Here is a 14,958-nt window from a genome sequence, read left to right on the forward strand (position 1 = left end):
CAAGTATGTTTATGTCCCACTATCATGTCCACGTTCACCTGTTGTTTCCTCTCTGTGGCCTCAAAGAGCTACGTGCAGCTGAAGGAGCTGATGAAGGACCAGAAGCAGGAGAGCTACTGGCAGGAGACAGGCCGATGGGGCGGCTACGAGGAGAGCTTCGACCCTCAGTCCGGGATGTGGGCGTCCTCGCACATCTCCTACCTCACCTTCAAAAGCCTCATCCAGCTGCGGCGCACCATGAACACAGGTCAGTGAGGAATTACACCATCGATTATTTGTCCATAAATGTGAATGAATCATTTTTAGTGTAATGTAGCTGAATACAAATTAACTTTAAAATATGTTTGCATTTTGTTGTCATACAGAACTCAGTCACCTGCTTTCCAACATTAGCTCTCCAGCTCTCATTTTGTCCAGACTAACACACTGCACACTCACACTCACGTGTCTCTTAATGTTTTCCAACAGGTGTGACCCTTTTCGACTGTGAAGAGCGGACCCTGGCCGGCATCGCCGAGAAGATGGTCAACGAGATGGTGAACAAGAAGGAGATCAGACCTGGAGACAAGGAAGGAGTCCTGAACTCTCTGCTTCAAAACCGCAGGTATCCTGCAAGACATCATCCGACGGTGACTCAAACATAACTGACCTACATTATGGCTATTAGCTGATGCTGTTGTTTAAAGCTGCAAGTGATGTTGCTCAGAGAAAGGGGAGCAGAACACGTAGCTATTGTAGAGCTCAAACCCGTAATTATGAAACACATTCTCTGACCACCAAAACACTCTGCCTGCCTGCTGAAGTCTTTATTAAAGGTGACCTGTGTGACCTGCAGTCACTTCAGGTCACTGTAAGGGGACATATACTGCACTGTCACTGTGAATGAAAACTTCATCAAACTAATTTAGATCAAAGACCAGGAAGCATTTAAGTTGTCCATTTTACTACGATGTTTGATTCCTTTCTGATTAGCTTGATATTTATCATACAAACATAAGCTTGGCATTGACTTCCTCATTTCAAAAATAATCCAAACGGGCCTCATCTCATCAGAAAAAAATGCACCAGTTCCTCGTCTATTATCCCGTTAACTTTTATTTCAAATGATTGCACTGAACAATTTTGCATGTCTGTCCTCGCAGCCTCTTAGTCTTACAAGAACAGCCAGTGACACATGCGGTTTTCTCCTTACAGCCAATCAGGTGACCCAGAGCGCCAAGCCCTGACTGACGGGGTGGACCTGAAGAAGTTTTCAATCAAGGAAAGGGTAAGTTCTTACATGGATGACATCATGATTCATCTGAATGAAATCAAAAGGGTTAGGGTAGGGTTAGTTTGCTCACTGATGTTTGTTCCTTCAGGGGGATGAATCTGACCGTGTAGAGGCCTCCATGGTGTTAGTAGGTAAGCTATTGTTTGCATTGTGTTCACTTAGGAGTTCAGCGTGTGTGTGTTTGTATGCCCACTTTCCTGTGTGTCCATGTGTGGTTTTCTCCATAAATATAATATTTCTGTCTCTTTGAACCAGGAGCCTTGGACTTTCTGGAAAAGCCCACAGTTACGTTTGTGCGTCTGAAGGAGTCGGTGGTGCTCGACTCGGCCTTGGAGGCTCCGGTGCCTGTGCGCTTCGTCTTCGTTCTGGTGGGCCCCAGCAAGACTGACATTGACTACCACGAGACTGGCCGTGCCATGTCAGCACTAATGGCTGATAAAGTGAGTTATAGCTGAAGCTTTCTGTAGACCTAAAATGTGTGAGCAGTGACACATTAAAGGATAGATAGTTCAGATGTTGCTCTGGCCTTGCTTCCTGACCCCGCACTTTTAACATCCCCTCCACTATTTTCATCCCAGGTCTTCAATCAGGCAGCTTTTCAGGCAAAGAGTGCCCGTGAGCTGACGGACGCCGTGGCCGACTTCATGGACTGCAGCATCGTCATCCCACCAACCGAGATCCAGAACGAAGCGGTGCTCACCTCACTTATAAGCTTTCAGAAGAAACTGCTGCAGGACCGAGTCCAGTCCTCTGTTCCCGCGCCCTGCCTGGACTCCAAGCCTCGCAGGGGTGAGTGCTACCTAAACGCATCCAAAACCGCAGAATCACAGAACTTTGATGCAACAGAAGCATAATTATCAGTTTTCTATTGTCAATTCTTGTTTTCTTCCAGTCTCCACTTCTTCGGGGACTCCACCTGAAGACCCTCTGTCCCGTACTGGCCGTCCGTTTGGCGGGATGCTTCGAGACATAAAGAGGCGCTACCAATACTACAAGAGTGACATCACAGACGCTCTAAACTCCCAGGCTCTCGCTGCCGTCATCTTCATCTACTTTGCCGCCCTGTCTCCTGCCATCACCTTTGGAGGGCTGCTGGGTAACGTGTGCATATTTGTTTGAGTCTTGCTATTGCTGTTGTATGCGATAGACACGATAATAACGCCATCATCTTTGCTGCTACAGCTGATAAGGTGGAAAACATGATGGGCGTCCCAGAGCTCCTCATCTCCACCAGCATTCAGGGGATCATCTTCTGCTTCGTAGCCGCTCAGCCCGTCCTGGTGATCGGTTTCTCTGGTCCTCTGCTGGTGTTTGAGGAGGCTTTCTTCGCTGTAAGTTATAATGCCGAATCACATTTGTATCTTTTTTTTATAGTCTCTTCAGAGCTATGTGAAACCACTGAACTCATCCCATCTTTCCTTCATCCAGTTCTGCAAGTCTCAGGACATTGAGTACATTGTGGGGAGAGTGTGGGTCGGAGTGTGGCTGGTCATCATTGTGGTGGTCATCGTGGCCTTTGAAGGCAGCTTCCTGGTGCGTTACATGTCCCGCTTCACCCAGGAAATCTTCTCCATCCTCATCTCCCTCATCTTCATCTATGAAACCTTTGCCAAGCTAGGGAGGGTAAATCTATCTCCGTCCATTTCACACATTTCATCTGTCATTTAAAGGTCCCGCATTGTGCTCATTTTCAGGTTCATGCTTTCATTTTGGATGACTACTAGAACATGCTTTGACGTTAAAAACGAACACATTAAAAATCTCACTTTCGACTATATAGCACCTTTAATATCTGTTTCTCATGGCCAGATTATGATCTTTCTTTATCTCTCCTGATTTCTCTTTAGACATTTAAGTCCCACCCGCTAATCCTGAACTACAACCATCTCAATTCAAGTATGGAAAATCCCTGGCACCCAATAGTGGAAGAGACGGTCTTGTATGACAATGCTACCGGCAACACAACTGTTATCATCAACACAATTAAGCCACCGTACCCCAACACTGCCCTGCTCTCCATGTGCCTCATGTTAGGCTGCTTCTTCATCGCTTACTTCCTGCGGCAGTTCAAGAACGGCACTTTTCTTCCCGGGAAGGTGAGTCGGTGGGGATCGTAGAGTCCATTTGCAGATCGTTTCAGTCAAGACCTCTTGCCTTGTGAAGAATGCACAGATTATTACATTTTTTTAAAACTGTTTACTTTTATTTGAACTCAGTTTGTTTTGTCTCTGCTTTCCAGGTCAGACGTTTGATGGGGGACTTTGGCGTGCCTATTTCCATTTTCCTCATGATCGTCGTGGACTACAACATTGAGGATACCTACACTCAGGTTGGTTCATGAGTCTCAGCCCCCAAGTCCAGTTTTTCTGTGCTGAGTCCGTGCACATTTCAGCTTAAATTCAAATGGATGGGTTTTATTATGTGGAAATTCATATTTTGAGCAATTAGCCGCCCCAAAAACCTGTTTCAATGTACATACGGGCACCTGACTATTGTTTAGGACAGTTTTGAAAAATTGTGAACCTGTTCATTAACTGGTGCCTTTCCCTTTACAGAAACTAGTTGTTCCCAAAGGTCTGATGGTGTCCAACCCGGCCAAAAGAGGCTGGCTTATCAACCCCTTCGGAGAACACCAGGCCTTCCCTGTGTGGCTGATGTTTGCATGCTGTGTCCCGGCCCTGCTCGTCTTCATTCTGATCTTTCTGGAGTCTCAGATCACAACGTGAGTCAGCATCACTCACTTAAGTATCAGAAGCCTCAGAAACATTACACTTCCTGGCTTTAACCAAACTTGATTCACATGTTGCATCTGTTAACAGTCTGATTGTGAGTAAACCTGAGAGGAAGATGGTCAAAGGCTCTGGGTTCCACTTTGACTTGCTGGTTTTAGTCGGCATGGGAGGGCTCAGCGCAATATTCGGCGTGCCGTGGCTGAGTGCGGCCACGGTGCGATCTGTCACTCATGCCAACGCCCTCACCGTCATGAGCAAAGGACCAAAACCTGTGATTGAGAAGGTGTTGGAGCAGAGGGTCAGTGGCATCCTGGTGGCGCTGCTGGTTGGTAAGTGCTCTGATTCTAATTTATCTTTTCTACGACTGCATGTTGAGAAATCTGCAGGTCTGACATTAAAGTGTACCTTCCTTTATCTGAATGTCTGCTTCTGTTTAGGTCTGTCAATCCTGATGGAGCCAATCCTGAAATTGATTCCCATGTCAGCCTTGTTTGGGATCTTTCTCTACATGGGAGTTACATCACTCAGTGGTATCCAGCTGTGGGATCGTATGCTGCTTCTGCTCATCCCTAAGAAATACCACCCTGATGAACCCTACGCCACCAGAGTAAGAGTCCTAAGATAGAACTAAAGGGTTTTATAATAGAAACAGAATGCAAATTATTTTGATCATTTTATCTCAAATAGAATCACGTGTTGTCGATCGATTTGATTGGATTTCACACAGTTATGTCATCTCATGCAATTATATCGAATAATTGTGGAGCATGTTAGGACTGTTGTCACTTTAAGTGGAAGTGCTCCATATACGTATACCAGTAATTGAGGTACTTGTACTTAATTTCAGTCTTTTCCCTTCATGCTACTTTATATATAGTCCATGATATGTCAGAGGGATATATTGTTCTTTTTACTCTGCTTCATTTAATTAACAGCTTAAGTTTGTACTTACTTTGCAAATAAGGGTTTTTTTTACATATAAAACATATTAAGACCTCATAAATATAATGTGTTCTTATAAATTAAACAACTGTACTGTAAGTTTTGTACAAGTATTTTACTTGTATTGGAGTATTTTCATAGTGCAGTATTACTTTTACTCAAGATAAGTACCTAAATACTTCCTCTACCACTGTTAAGAAGGACTATTAACTCACACACTGTATGTTGGCCACTATCAGAGCCTCTAAATCTCATCAGAAACCCAAAAGTATCCTCGTGTCCAGTCATGTTTATGTGACTAATATTTCTACATGTTGGTTACAGGTGAAAACAGGACGAATGCACTTGTTCACGGCCATCCAGATAGTGTGCCTCGCACTTTTGTGGATTGTTAAGTCCAGTCCAGTATCCCTCGCACTTCCCTTCATACTCATCCTCACCATCCCTCTACGCATGTTAATGACCGGGCGTCTCTTCACTGAACTGGAAATGAAATGTGTAAGTATTCACCTCATATCATTTTGATTAAGTAATCCAGATGTAAACATGTCTTTAAGTTTATGGATATCAGAGCCTGAAGGGGTATGTGGGATGTATGTGTGAGTTAAACACTCATTTTTCTGTGTGTGTTTTAGTTGGATGCCGACGACGCCAAGGTGACATTCGAGGAGGAGCCGGGGCAGGATGTATACTTTGAATCTCAGATGCCATTGTAAATGTCGTCTGTGACAGCTGCCAGCAACATTATATACATAACATAAATCTATTTATTTTATATGTGGCTCAAACGAATGTTTCATCTACCTATGAGCACAAACATGTTTTGAGTATTTTTAATGAAATGCAGATATAAATTTTATCTTTATAGTAAAAAACTATCTTGGTCAAACTCCTGAAGAGTTTTAACAATCACTCAGGTAAACTCTTTGCCTCAAGTTGTTTTGTCTCTTGTGCTTTGAATGCCACTGAAACTGGAAATGTTCATAAAAACATTAACATGTTTTTACAGAACAGAAAGAAATAAAAGACAGACTCTTTAAACATGCCAGTACTCCGAAATGAATAGATTGAACGCTGAGAGGAAAATGTTGTAGCACTAAAAAGCCAAAAATTGTATGTTTGTCTGCGCAACCGCACGTTGAATGTAATGCTGTAACATGTGCCACTTAAGTTATTGTTGTATTCTCTTGTTTGATGCAAGTTAAAACCAAACTCTCAACTTAAATCATATATAATTTATAAGGCAATGATGCAAGAAAATTGCAGATATATTTAGCAAGAATGATCAACCTGGTAACACTGCAGCAGAAAAGGAAAATACCACAATGCAGGGGGAGGAAAAGTGCTGACATTTTTACTGTGTGTTACGTTGCTGTCTTCTGGTCTTCTCTCTATAAATAATAAAAACTACCTCCCAAAAGATCCAACAACTTAGTTTTATTGAGTGTTGAGAAAAGCAGATCCTATTTCTCATTTTTTTGTCTATCACTGATTGATTGATTGATTGATTACTCCTCACTTTACTGCTGGTACATTCATGAATAACATGCTTGGGACACCCCCAAAAAACACTGAGTCACTACTTTGGCCCCTAAATCAAATTAATCTTTACGTAGCATATTTATTTCATGTAAAATTGGAGTACAATAATGTCCAGACAATGAATGAATAAGAAAAAGAAGAAAATAGGGTATTGCATATTTTTAAACATATTTTTAAACATATATATTTTTAAATATAAGATATATTTTCTATAATTTATCAGTATATAGCAGATTTAGTACCATCATTCAACACCCTCCGGTCCACAAGATGGCGCCATTAAACCTCAACGCTGCCCTAAGAAGAAGAAGAAGATGAAGAAGAAGAAGAAGAAGAAGAAGAAGAAGAAGAAGAAGAAGAAGAAGAGTAACCTCATTGGCTGTTTTCTGTCTGTTTTGGATGACGCTGGTATTTTCTCGTTCATGATTGGTTGCTCTCTCAGCAATCACCCGCCCACCACACATGGCGCACTGGAGGGAGCTGTTTGCATGTTGTCAGCTAAAAACTCAGCGTGTTTTGTGGCTTTTTTTGTTCTGCTAATGAATGTAATGTTAAATACGGGAGATGATAAATAAAGCGTTAGGTTAAATATAGCTAGGTCTTTGTTTATGTGTTGGCAAATAAACTATAAACAAGCTAAATAAGCTAGCTAACTAGCTAATGTTGAGTTTCCGAGAGTCTCTCGTGAGTCCTGAAGTTCTGCCAGTTTTGCTTCTAGCATAGTTCTCACGAGAGGAGACACGTTTTATCTGAATAATGAGTGGAAGTAGTTCAGAGCCTGGAGAATCTGGTGGGTACAGTTCAATCAACACTACAACACATTATTAGTTTTTGTTTTAAATTAAACTCATGTCTTAAATCACACGAATTACTGAAAAGGTAACTGGGATGTCTTTCCTGTCCTTACACCCAATCTGTAAACCCAGATGAGTCCACAGACCTAGATGAGTCTACAGACTGGACCAAGGTAAACCTCCAGAAGCTTCTCACTGCAATGAAAACAAGCTACCCAGATGAATACAGAAGTGACGCCTACATCACAGGATTGAAAGCTATGGACTGGGAAAAGGTGGCTTTCCTCCCTTTTTCTCCTGAAGCATGCCAAGAAAAGTGGGGAGAGATTTTGCAGAAGGTGATTAACAACTTTAACTCTTCAAAACAGTTTCACCTTTTTAATCATATGGCATGATATACTTTAGCAGATGGAGCTGCCCAGTTATCATAGAAAATGTTCAAATTTTAAAGTCAGCTGCTGTTTTTCATACATTTGTTTTTAAAACAGTTAACTGCAACATCATGCATCACTTTTCATTTGGTACCAGTACGCTGTTTATTACCATTCTGGTGCCTGAATTCAGATTTGACGGTCTGAGCTGAAGTGAATTTTGACATAGTGAAGTATTCTCTTGTCACAAAGCAAACTTAAATCAAGAATTCTCAAATAAAAGCATTATTTGCATGTTGGTATTAGTTAGAGATCAACTGATATGTTTTTTTTTTACAAGGCTGATAGTAATTATGTGTAATCAAGGACTAACCAATCAGATAGTGTTATGGGTGGGACATTGGGTGAGACAACAAAATGGTGACTACAGACAGAGAAGTGATGCTGCATCAGAACCAAAGCAGCACTTTTCAAAATAATTAGTTTTATCAGCAACCAGACACAAAAACAGACAGATACCAATAATTGGTAAAATGCTGAATGTCGGCCCTGATAAACGGCCAGACCGATAATTGTTCTTGCCCTAGTATTATTGGCTGTTAGTGTTAGCAGGATGTTACTTCTACGATTGCAGAAACAGCTGAAGGGGATTCAATTATTTTGATATAATGTATTTTATTGATCACTGAAGGGGATTTTTTCCTTTCCACTTCCAATCCATACTCTGGATCCACAGGTTAAGGGGAAGTTTTTTTTCAATGGGAAAGATCGGCAGATTTTTCAAATTGAAAGATTTTCTTATTTTCTTCCATGAAGAAGAAACACAAGAAACTACAACTTTACCATTTCAAAATATTCCTTATTCCTAGTTTAGTGAAATCTCCTTGTTGTTCTGGCTCAGATGCGCAGGATGCGGACCCTCGCAGAGCTCATCGATGAAGCTGAAGAAGCCATTGCTAATCCTGTCCTGAACAAGAAGGTAAGCACAGCACAAAGAACCTTTAGACATCTTCATGTTGTTGGTGCAAAATTGCTGTCTGCAAGGGATGAATAATTACTTGAAATAATGGCGAAATTACTTTTTTTCTCCAGATGTAAGAAAACATGATTTTAAAAGGTTTTTCAGTGAAAATGAATGATGCAAAATTAATAAATAAATCACATTTTAAAGATCATGTCGTTCACTGTGTCTACCACCACAAATCTCCAGCAAAACAACAACTGATCAGACCTGAAACAGTCCACAGCTAATTGTGTTGCTGGTCAGTCGCAGAGCATTATGAAGAGTGTTGCTTTGTTGATCATTAATGCACTCTGTGGGGCTATCACCTGCACCACAAAGATGGCGATCTAGGTAAATTGCTGACTGACAGGTTTTTCTGCAGAGCCACCCAGATTTCCCAAAGAAACCTCGACCTCCAACTGCCATCTTTTATGAGGAGAACCGGGCCAAGTTTAAAGAGCAGCACCCGAAGATGACAAGCCGAGAGCTTTTCAAGTTAATGACCGAGGCGTACCGGTTGCTCCCAGATGAGGAGAAGGTACAGTCAGTAGCCCTTTTCACACAGAGACTCTGCATTATCTCCGCAGCGGAGGTTCGCCAATTCTCCGCCTTTGTTGGTTCACACAGAACCAAGCAGCTCCGGCGTAAAGCCGCACCAGTGTGTCAATTCATACAGCGCTATGGATCCAAAAGAGACGTGACCGTACACGTCATAGATGTTGACGTCTGTTTGTTTTTTTTCAACGTGTTTCCCCCGGTGTCCAGCTGTTAATCTAAACATGTACCCGCTGACTGTTTATAATCATATGGATGCTTTTATAATGTGTTGTGATTGAGATCCTGACCCACCATGCATACCAAAGTTACGTTTTTCGCTCTAAATTACATAATTACATAATCGGCATCGGTAAACAGGACCCTGTCTGACTCTGTCAGTTGCGGGGAGGGATGCTGTTTTCTGGGGGAAAGTTCACTGAAGTCTGGGTCGGGAGGGCTGACCGTCACAGGGATTTTTTTCAAGACAGTACCTACAACAACACAATAGTGAAGGAGACAAACACTTGGTGAGTTAAAGTTTTTGCCGGGGACAGACGAAGAGTCAGTAGGACAGACAGGAGGACAGACACTGCACGAATAACTGTAGTATTTTTTCCCTCACATAGGTTGCCAAAGACACGACCAGTTACTACGTTACTGTTGTTTGGTCCTGTAACGTTGCTTTGTGGGACATTTCTCTTTATTTTGTTGAGTGAAGGACCTGTTTAGTTAACAGACTGTGAGCACCATTGCACAGACACGCCCCCGCTCCGCGCCGCCGGCTTATCCATTCACATCAATTCATTTTGTTGTGCCCAAGGCGTCAAATTTTAAATGGTTAATTACTGGCTTTTTCCAGGCTCGATATGTGGAGAAATACCATCTTGCAAGTGGAGAACACAAAAGAAAGACGAAGGCGTTCAGGTAGTAAATTCATAAATGGGTCATTCCGTACCAATTCACCCAGGGTCTCCCAGTTCATGTGTTGGATTTTTTTGAAAAAATTCAAGCAAATTTTTTTTCTTTTTCAGAAAACGACATCCTGTACTAGTCAAACAAGAGAAGAGCACCCCCCGGAAGAGGAAGAGAGTCTCTGCAGTCACCCCACATGTAAGTCACATCAGCCAGTCCTGATCATGAACTGTTCCTTCTTTTTTAGCTGAACACCAATTAATATAATAATAATGTGATTTAATGTAGTTCATATAAGAGGAGATCTTTTAAAGGGCACATTTAACAGCTGGCAAGGTTCAGAAAAATTGATGTGTGACTTCTGTAAAGCAGGGTGAACAGCCTCAAGCTGCAGAAGGCCTGCCCCCCAAGCCTCCTAGGTAAGCCACACACACACACACACACACACTACAGCAAAAGTGATTGGAGTTTACATTTTTTCATTTGTTTCATGTTTGATTGTTTCAGCTGCTTGTATCTGTTTGACTGCTTTTATCATATTTACTCACTGTAGAATCATGTCATGAGGTGCCAATTCTTTTTTTTTTTGATTAAGCTTTTATTGTGAAAGTTCATCTAAGATGATGAAGAATAATTGTTTCTGCCACCAGTTCAGAGGGTCAGTAGGTGGTGATGCTTTAAAAACTTGAATTTAGATCTCCATTTTCATCTTTTAAGTTTGGCAAAGACGTTACTGTAACTTTTCTTTTTAGTTTCTACCATGACGAGCGATATAAAAGCCGCAGGAAGCCTTACTATGGACTTAAATAGTCTATCTGCACTTTTTATGATTTAGCTTCAGATACATGAACTAGGGCTGACTCACATGCTCCGAAGCTTCGACCACTAGGGTTGCTCAGATACCATCGAAAATGCTGGATTGGGTCTCTCTAAGACCATGCAATTTATTAGCCCCAAAAACGGTACCCTGCTACTTCCCAGCAGCACGGGAGCATTTCTGCTCCTCGTACACAAATGCGGTCCTGTGAGAATGAGATGTGATGAGCACGAGCTCGAACCTCCACGCTCCCAACTGCTCAACACTTGGTCACTTGCCACCTTGACCTTTCAGACTTTGGAGGCGGGGACAGTAGCTGATGTCTCCTTTTTGTCCACATCTCTCATTAGACTCATAATTACAATAATAGCAAAGTATATGCTGAAGGTAAATAATGACTGCAAGTTTGACAGGTTGTGTTGTGCCCCCATCCCCAATGTTCAAGCTGGGATATTTTGTGGAAATTCCTCCAAAAATGGTATCCGGGACAACCTTACAATGAACTAAACCAAGCAAGCAGTTAATTCACTGGCAGCTGAGTGTGTGTCTATGTCTTTCTTTAGCAACGGCTATAGCCTATTTTGCCGAGAGCAATTGCCGTCGATGGTTGGCCTCTCGAATCGTACTTACATGAGTGTGTGGGCTCAACGGTGGAAAGGTTTGACTAAGAGAGAGAAGGACGAGTACAGCATACGGCATGCTGAGGTAATGGCGCACACACACAGACACACACTTTTATAAAGACAACGCTACAAATTACCACCTGAAATCAAGATCATCATGTGGGGTTACAGTAAAAATCATTGGAATCCAAATTAACACTGATTATTTCTTTCAGTTGCAGAAGCAGTACACGAAAGAGCTGAATGAATATCTAATGGTGAGTACGTTATAAGACTGTAGGTGCAGCATTGAGCTGATGCTGACAGACTTTGTATGACGAAGGTGTTTATGTTCCTCAGACTTTCAATGAGGAGGAGCAGAAGAAAATTCTAAACGAACATGGCATCAAAGCCCCTAAGGTGAGAAAGTAACACATTTGGGGAACTATTTGCTCACATTTCCAGCTCTCACTTCTTTATTTTCTCTGTCTCTTTTTCACTGTGCCTAATATTAACAGCAGCTTATTGATCTGCTCTTTGAAAAATCATTTTTGTCATCAATATGCAGGTCATTAAAAGAGAGAGGCAGGTTATAAAGCGACTTCCAGGAGAGCCCAAGATGCCATCTCGGTGAGCAAGACATCGCACAACATTTGTGCCTTCACTAGACCCAGGATTAAAGGGCAACTCCACCAATTTTACATATTGAAGTTTGTTCACAGGTCTTGGTAAGAACTACTGCATACTCCTCAAGACCTGTAAACACACTTTAATGTGTGAAATTGACAGAGTTGTACTTTAATTAAAAACTTTAGAGTCCAATAATCGATAAGTTGATTGAAAGAACAATAACTGCCAACTATTTTGATAAATTTCAGTCATTTTTCAAGTGAAAATGTCAAACAGTCTTTGGGTTTTGGACGGTTGGTTTGAAAAAGAGAAGCACTTCGAAGACATCACTTTAGGCTCTGGGAAATCGTGATGAGCATATTTCACTTTTGTTTTTTTCGACTTAAAAATGAACTGGTAATGATAGTCATTGTTTGTTGGGGGCCTAAAAAAACTTGCACCACATCAAATCCTCAGTTGTCTATCTGAAGCAACTGCTGACTGAACTTTTTCTTTACTCGCAGATCTGGTAATGTAATTTTCTGTCAAGATCAGATGCAACTTATGAGGGAGAAATTCCCAAACGCAAGGGAGCGCTTCAGAAGGGTCAACCAAATGTGGAAGGAGCTCTCCAACCAGGAGAAGTTACGCTACAAAGACAAAGTAAATGAAAAACTAATAAAATACACAAAGAAGCTGCAAAAGTGGCTGAAGGTATAAGAATCCTCTTCTACTCATGTTTTTTTTACTCTACGCCATTTTAACCTGAAACTGGAAGGTCTTTAAAATCAATCACATTTTACATTCTTCAGACATTGACGGCAGAGGAGCAGCACGACTACTGGCGCAGTAACCCCAGTGTAAGCATTTGCAAAACATTCAAGTTCCCCTTTGTTTCTTCCTTTAACCTTTTTTTCCTTCTCAAATTCATAATATACTTATGTTTGCAGAAACGTCAATATCTGAATCCCAAACAACTGAGAAGGAGAACTTTAGAAAGAAAAGAAACCGTGCAAATCGTGCAAATCGTGCACAGACCCTCAGTAAGTTGAAGTGTTCATACAGCAAGCACACAATACAATACAGTCATCTTACACATACATTTATGATGTGATGAGTACTACTATTCATGATGCATTGAATGAAAAAAGAAAATACTGTACATGCTGTACGAGGGGTTAAAAGCCTTATTTTCAGCCCACATGTAATGTTATGGCACACAGGATTCAGAAGATGAAGAAATGGAGGACAGCGACTGTGATGAACCAGAGAACAACTTGAAAGAGGTTTGAATACTAAAACATATTTTTCTTTGTACTTCTGCAACTATGCACCAAGCAGTTTTAAATGTCAACTGTTGGTCCACAGGTGGAGGAGGAGGAGGAGGAGGAAGAAGACGATGACGAAGAGGATGTCGCCATGTTTGATGTCTATTAGATGGTGATGAGACGGACAGCAGTAGCGACACACACACACACACACACACACATACACACATCAAGTTCAGAGCTGGATTCTGGATTTGAGATGATGGACAATCACTCCGATGGCACCAAAGCCCCATGTTACCTGCTGTGTGGAAATAAGTTAGGGAAGAGTTTAAAAACTGTTGAAACTTTGACTGAGAATTGTGTGTCCATCACTTATAATAAGAGGCTAATTGAGGAATAGATTTTCAGGGAACCTTAATTTAAAAATCTAAATTTTTAAAATCCTGTGATAAGATTTTCATTATGTTTAAATGCTGCGTTATCATTCAAATTATGACACAGCAAAACTGGGTCTATTTTATTATGTGCCACTGGAATAATGTTTCTATTGCACATATAAGTGTGGTGTTACTAGGGCCCCCCAAACAGATTAATGTGGCCCTTAACACAATCTAATGCATCTGAGGACATCTATAAGTCATCCTTGTGAATAGAGACTGCAAAAATACTGTATTACCCATCTGATCTATTTCCTTTTACTTGTGACAGCATTTACTTGCCAAGTTACAGAAAGCAGCACGACCAGTTCACTGATTTAATGAATGTTGAGTCATAAAATCATGTGTTTTACCAACTGCCTTTTTTTTAATTGTTTTAATTTAGAAGAAAAACTACAGAATATATCTATTTTTTAGTTGTCTCCAACCGTTGTACATTTTATTGGTAAATCCCAGAAATAAGAGACCTTTCTAATAAAGCTGTTATTTAAAGATGCGATTCTGCAATTTGTGTTGTCTTGTGCACAAGGAACAAAGGTATGCAAACCCGAAACTGGATTTGTTTCAGTTTCTTGAAGATGTTTCACCTCTCATCCAAGAGGCTTCTTCAGTTCAGACTAACTGGGGGGGGGGTTGCAGACTTTAAACCCTGTGTGGGAGTGTCCCTACAGAGTCCAGCTGCCTACGATATAACACTTGGAATTGAAAAAATGGTAATTGTGATATGAAAAAAACAAAATGATGATATAATAAATAATTGTGGGATACAAAGTTTGAATTATATGATTAAAAACTGAGAAGTTGAATCTATGAAATCTATCACATCTTGTTATCATAATGACTTTTGTTTTGTAATTTCAACTTTGATCTCATAATTATAACTTTACATTTCACCATTGACTTTTTTTTTTTATCATATATTTCTTTTAATCTCATAATTATTACTCACTATGTTTTTCTTATCCCTTTTTTTTTTTGTCTGAATCGGGCTTCCATACTTACCACACCAGGCATTTCTTAAACAAATACTCTGGTTTATAATGATACTTCAAAGCCAAACAAAAGGCCGATTTAACCCCTGATTGCACGGGGGTGGAGGGGGGTAACACGCAGTCA

At 41.0% G+C, this 14,958-nt stretch overlaps 2 protein-coding genes across 4 annotated transcripts; both read left to right on the forward strand.

The window, feature by feature from the left end:
• Nucleotides 1–72: 72 nt before the first annotated feature.
• Nucleotides 73–6,362, forward strand: slc4a1b (solute carrier family 4 member 1b (Diego blood group)). The gene is made up of 16 exons (XM_073489719.1): nucleotides 73–247; nucleotides 469–604; nucleotides 1,195–1,267; nucleotides 1,362–1,404; nucleotides 1,529–1,713; nucleotides 1,852–2,062; nucleotides 2,166–2,369; nucleotides 2,456–2,604; nucleotides 2,702–2,896; nucleotides 3,121–3,369; nucleotides 3,513–3,602; nucleotides 3,829–3,995; nucleotides 4,093–4,334; nucleotides 4,443–4,612; nucleotides 5,272–5,445; nucleotides 5,583–6,362. Exons 1-16 carry the CDS (start codon nucleotides 91–93, stop codon nucleotides 5,661–5,663), a joined length of 2,526 nt encoding a protein of 841 aa, XP_073345820.1. The 5' UTR covers nucleotides 73–90; the 3' UTR covers nucleotides 5,664–6,362.
• A 576-nt stretch (nucleotides 6,363–6,938) lies between these two features.
• Nucleotides 6,939–14,338, forward strand: LOC141015606 (upstream-binding factor 1-like protein 1). 3 transcript variants are annotated; one of them, XM_073489739.1, is made up of 16 exons: nucleotides 6,939–7,279; nucleotides 7,416–7,621; nucleotides 8,556–8,633; nucleotides 9,040–9,195; nucleotides 10,054–10,118; nucleotides 10,226–10,304; nucleotides 10,479–10,525; nucleotides 11,487–11,628; nucleotides 11,762–11,803; nucleotides 11,886–11,945; nucleotides 12,094–12,155; nucleotides 12,659–12,848; nucleotides 12,947–12,994; nucleotides 13,085–13,177; nucleotides 13,358–13,420; nucleotides 13,503–14,338. In XM_073489739.1, the coding sequence occupies exons 1-16, from the start codon at nucleotides 7,246–7,248 to the stop codon at nucleotides 13,569–13,571; spliced, it is 1,434 nt and encodes a 477-aa protein (XP_073345840.1). In that variant the 5' UTR covers nucleotides 6,939–7,245; the 3' UTR covers nucleotides 13,572–14,338. The 3 variants fall into 3 exon arrangements, with proteins under 3 accessions (XP_073345840.1, XP_073345839.1, XP_073345841.1); XM_073489738.1 differs by having other exon boundaries at nucleotides 7,150–7,279; nucleotides 10,476–10,525; nucleotides 13,503–13,668; XM_073489740.1 differs by lacking the exon at nucleotides 9,040–9,195 and having other exon boundaries at nucleotides 7,150–7,279; nucleotides 10,476–10,525; nucleotides 13,503–13,668.
• The last annotated feature ends 620 nt before the right edge of the window (nucleotides 14,339–14,958 follow it).

This window comes from Pagrus major, chromosome 20 (genome assembly GCF_040436345.1).
Source record: "Pagrus major chromosome 20, Pma_NU_1.0".
NCBI lineage: Eukaryota > Metazoa > Chordata > Actinopteri > Spariformes > Sparidae > Pagrus > Pagrus major.

Bases quoted from the DNA above. Each gene is read 5' to 3' on its own strand.
- slc4a1b (XM_073489719.1), top strand. From the start codon at position 91: ATGAAGGACCAGAAGCAGGAGAGCTACTGGCAGGAGACAGGCCGATGG. The intron at 1,268-1,361 runs GTAAGTTCTTAC...TTGTTCCTTCAG, and splicing joins AGTTTTCAATCAAGGAAAGG to GGGGATGAATCTGACCGTGT. The intron at 1,714-1,851 runs GTGAGTTATAGC...TTTTCATCCCAG, and splicing joins CAGCACTAATGGCTGATAAA to GTCTTCAATCAGGCAGCTTT.
- LOC141015606 (XM_073489738.1), top strand. From the start codon at position 7,246: ATGAGTGGAAGTAGTTCAGAGCCTGGAGAATCTG. The intron at 10,305-10,475 runs GTAAGTCACATC...ACTTCTGTAAAG, and splicing joins TCTCTGCAGTCACCCCACAT to CAGGGTGAACAGCCTCAAGC. The intron at 10,526-11,486 runs GTAAGCCACACA...GTCTTTCTTTAG, and splicing joins CTGCCCCCCAAGCCTCCTAG to CAACGGCTATAGCCTATTTT.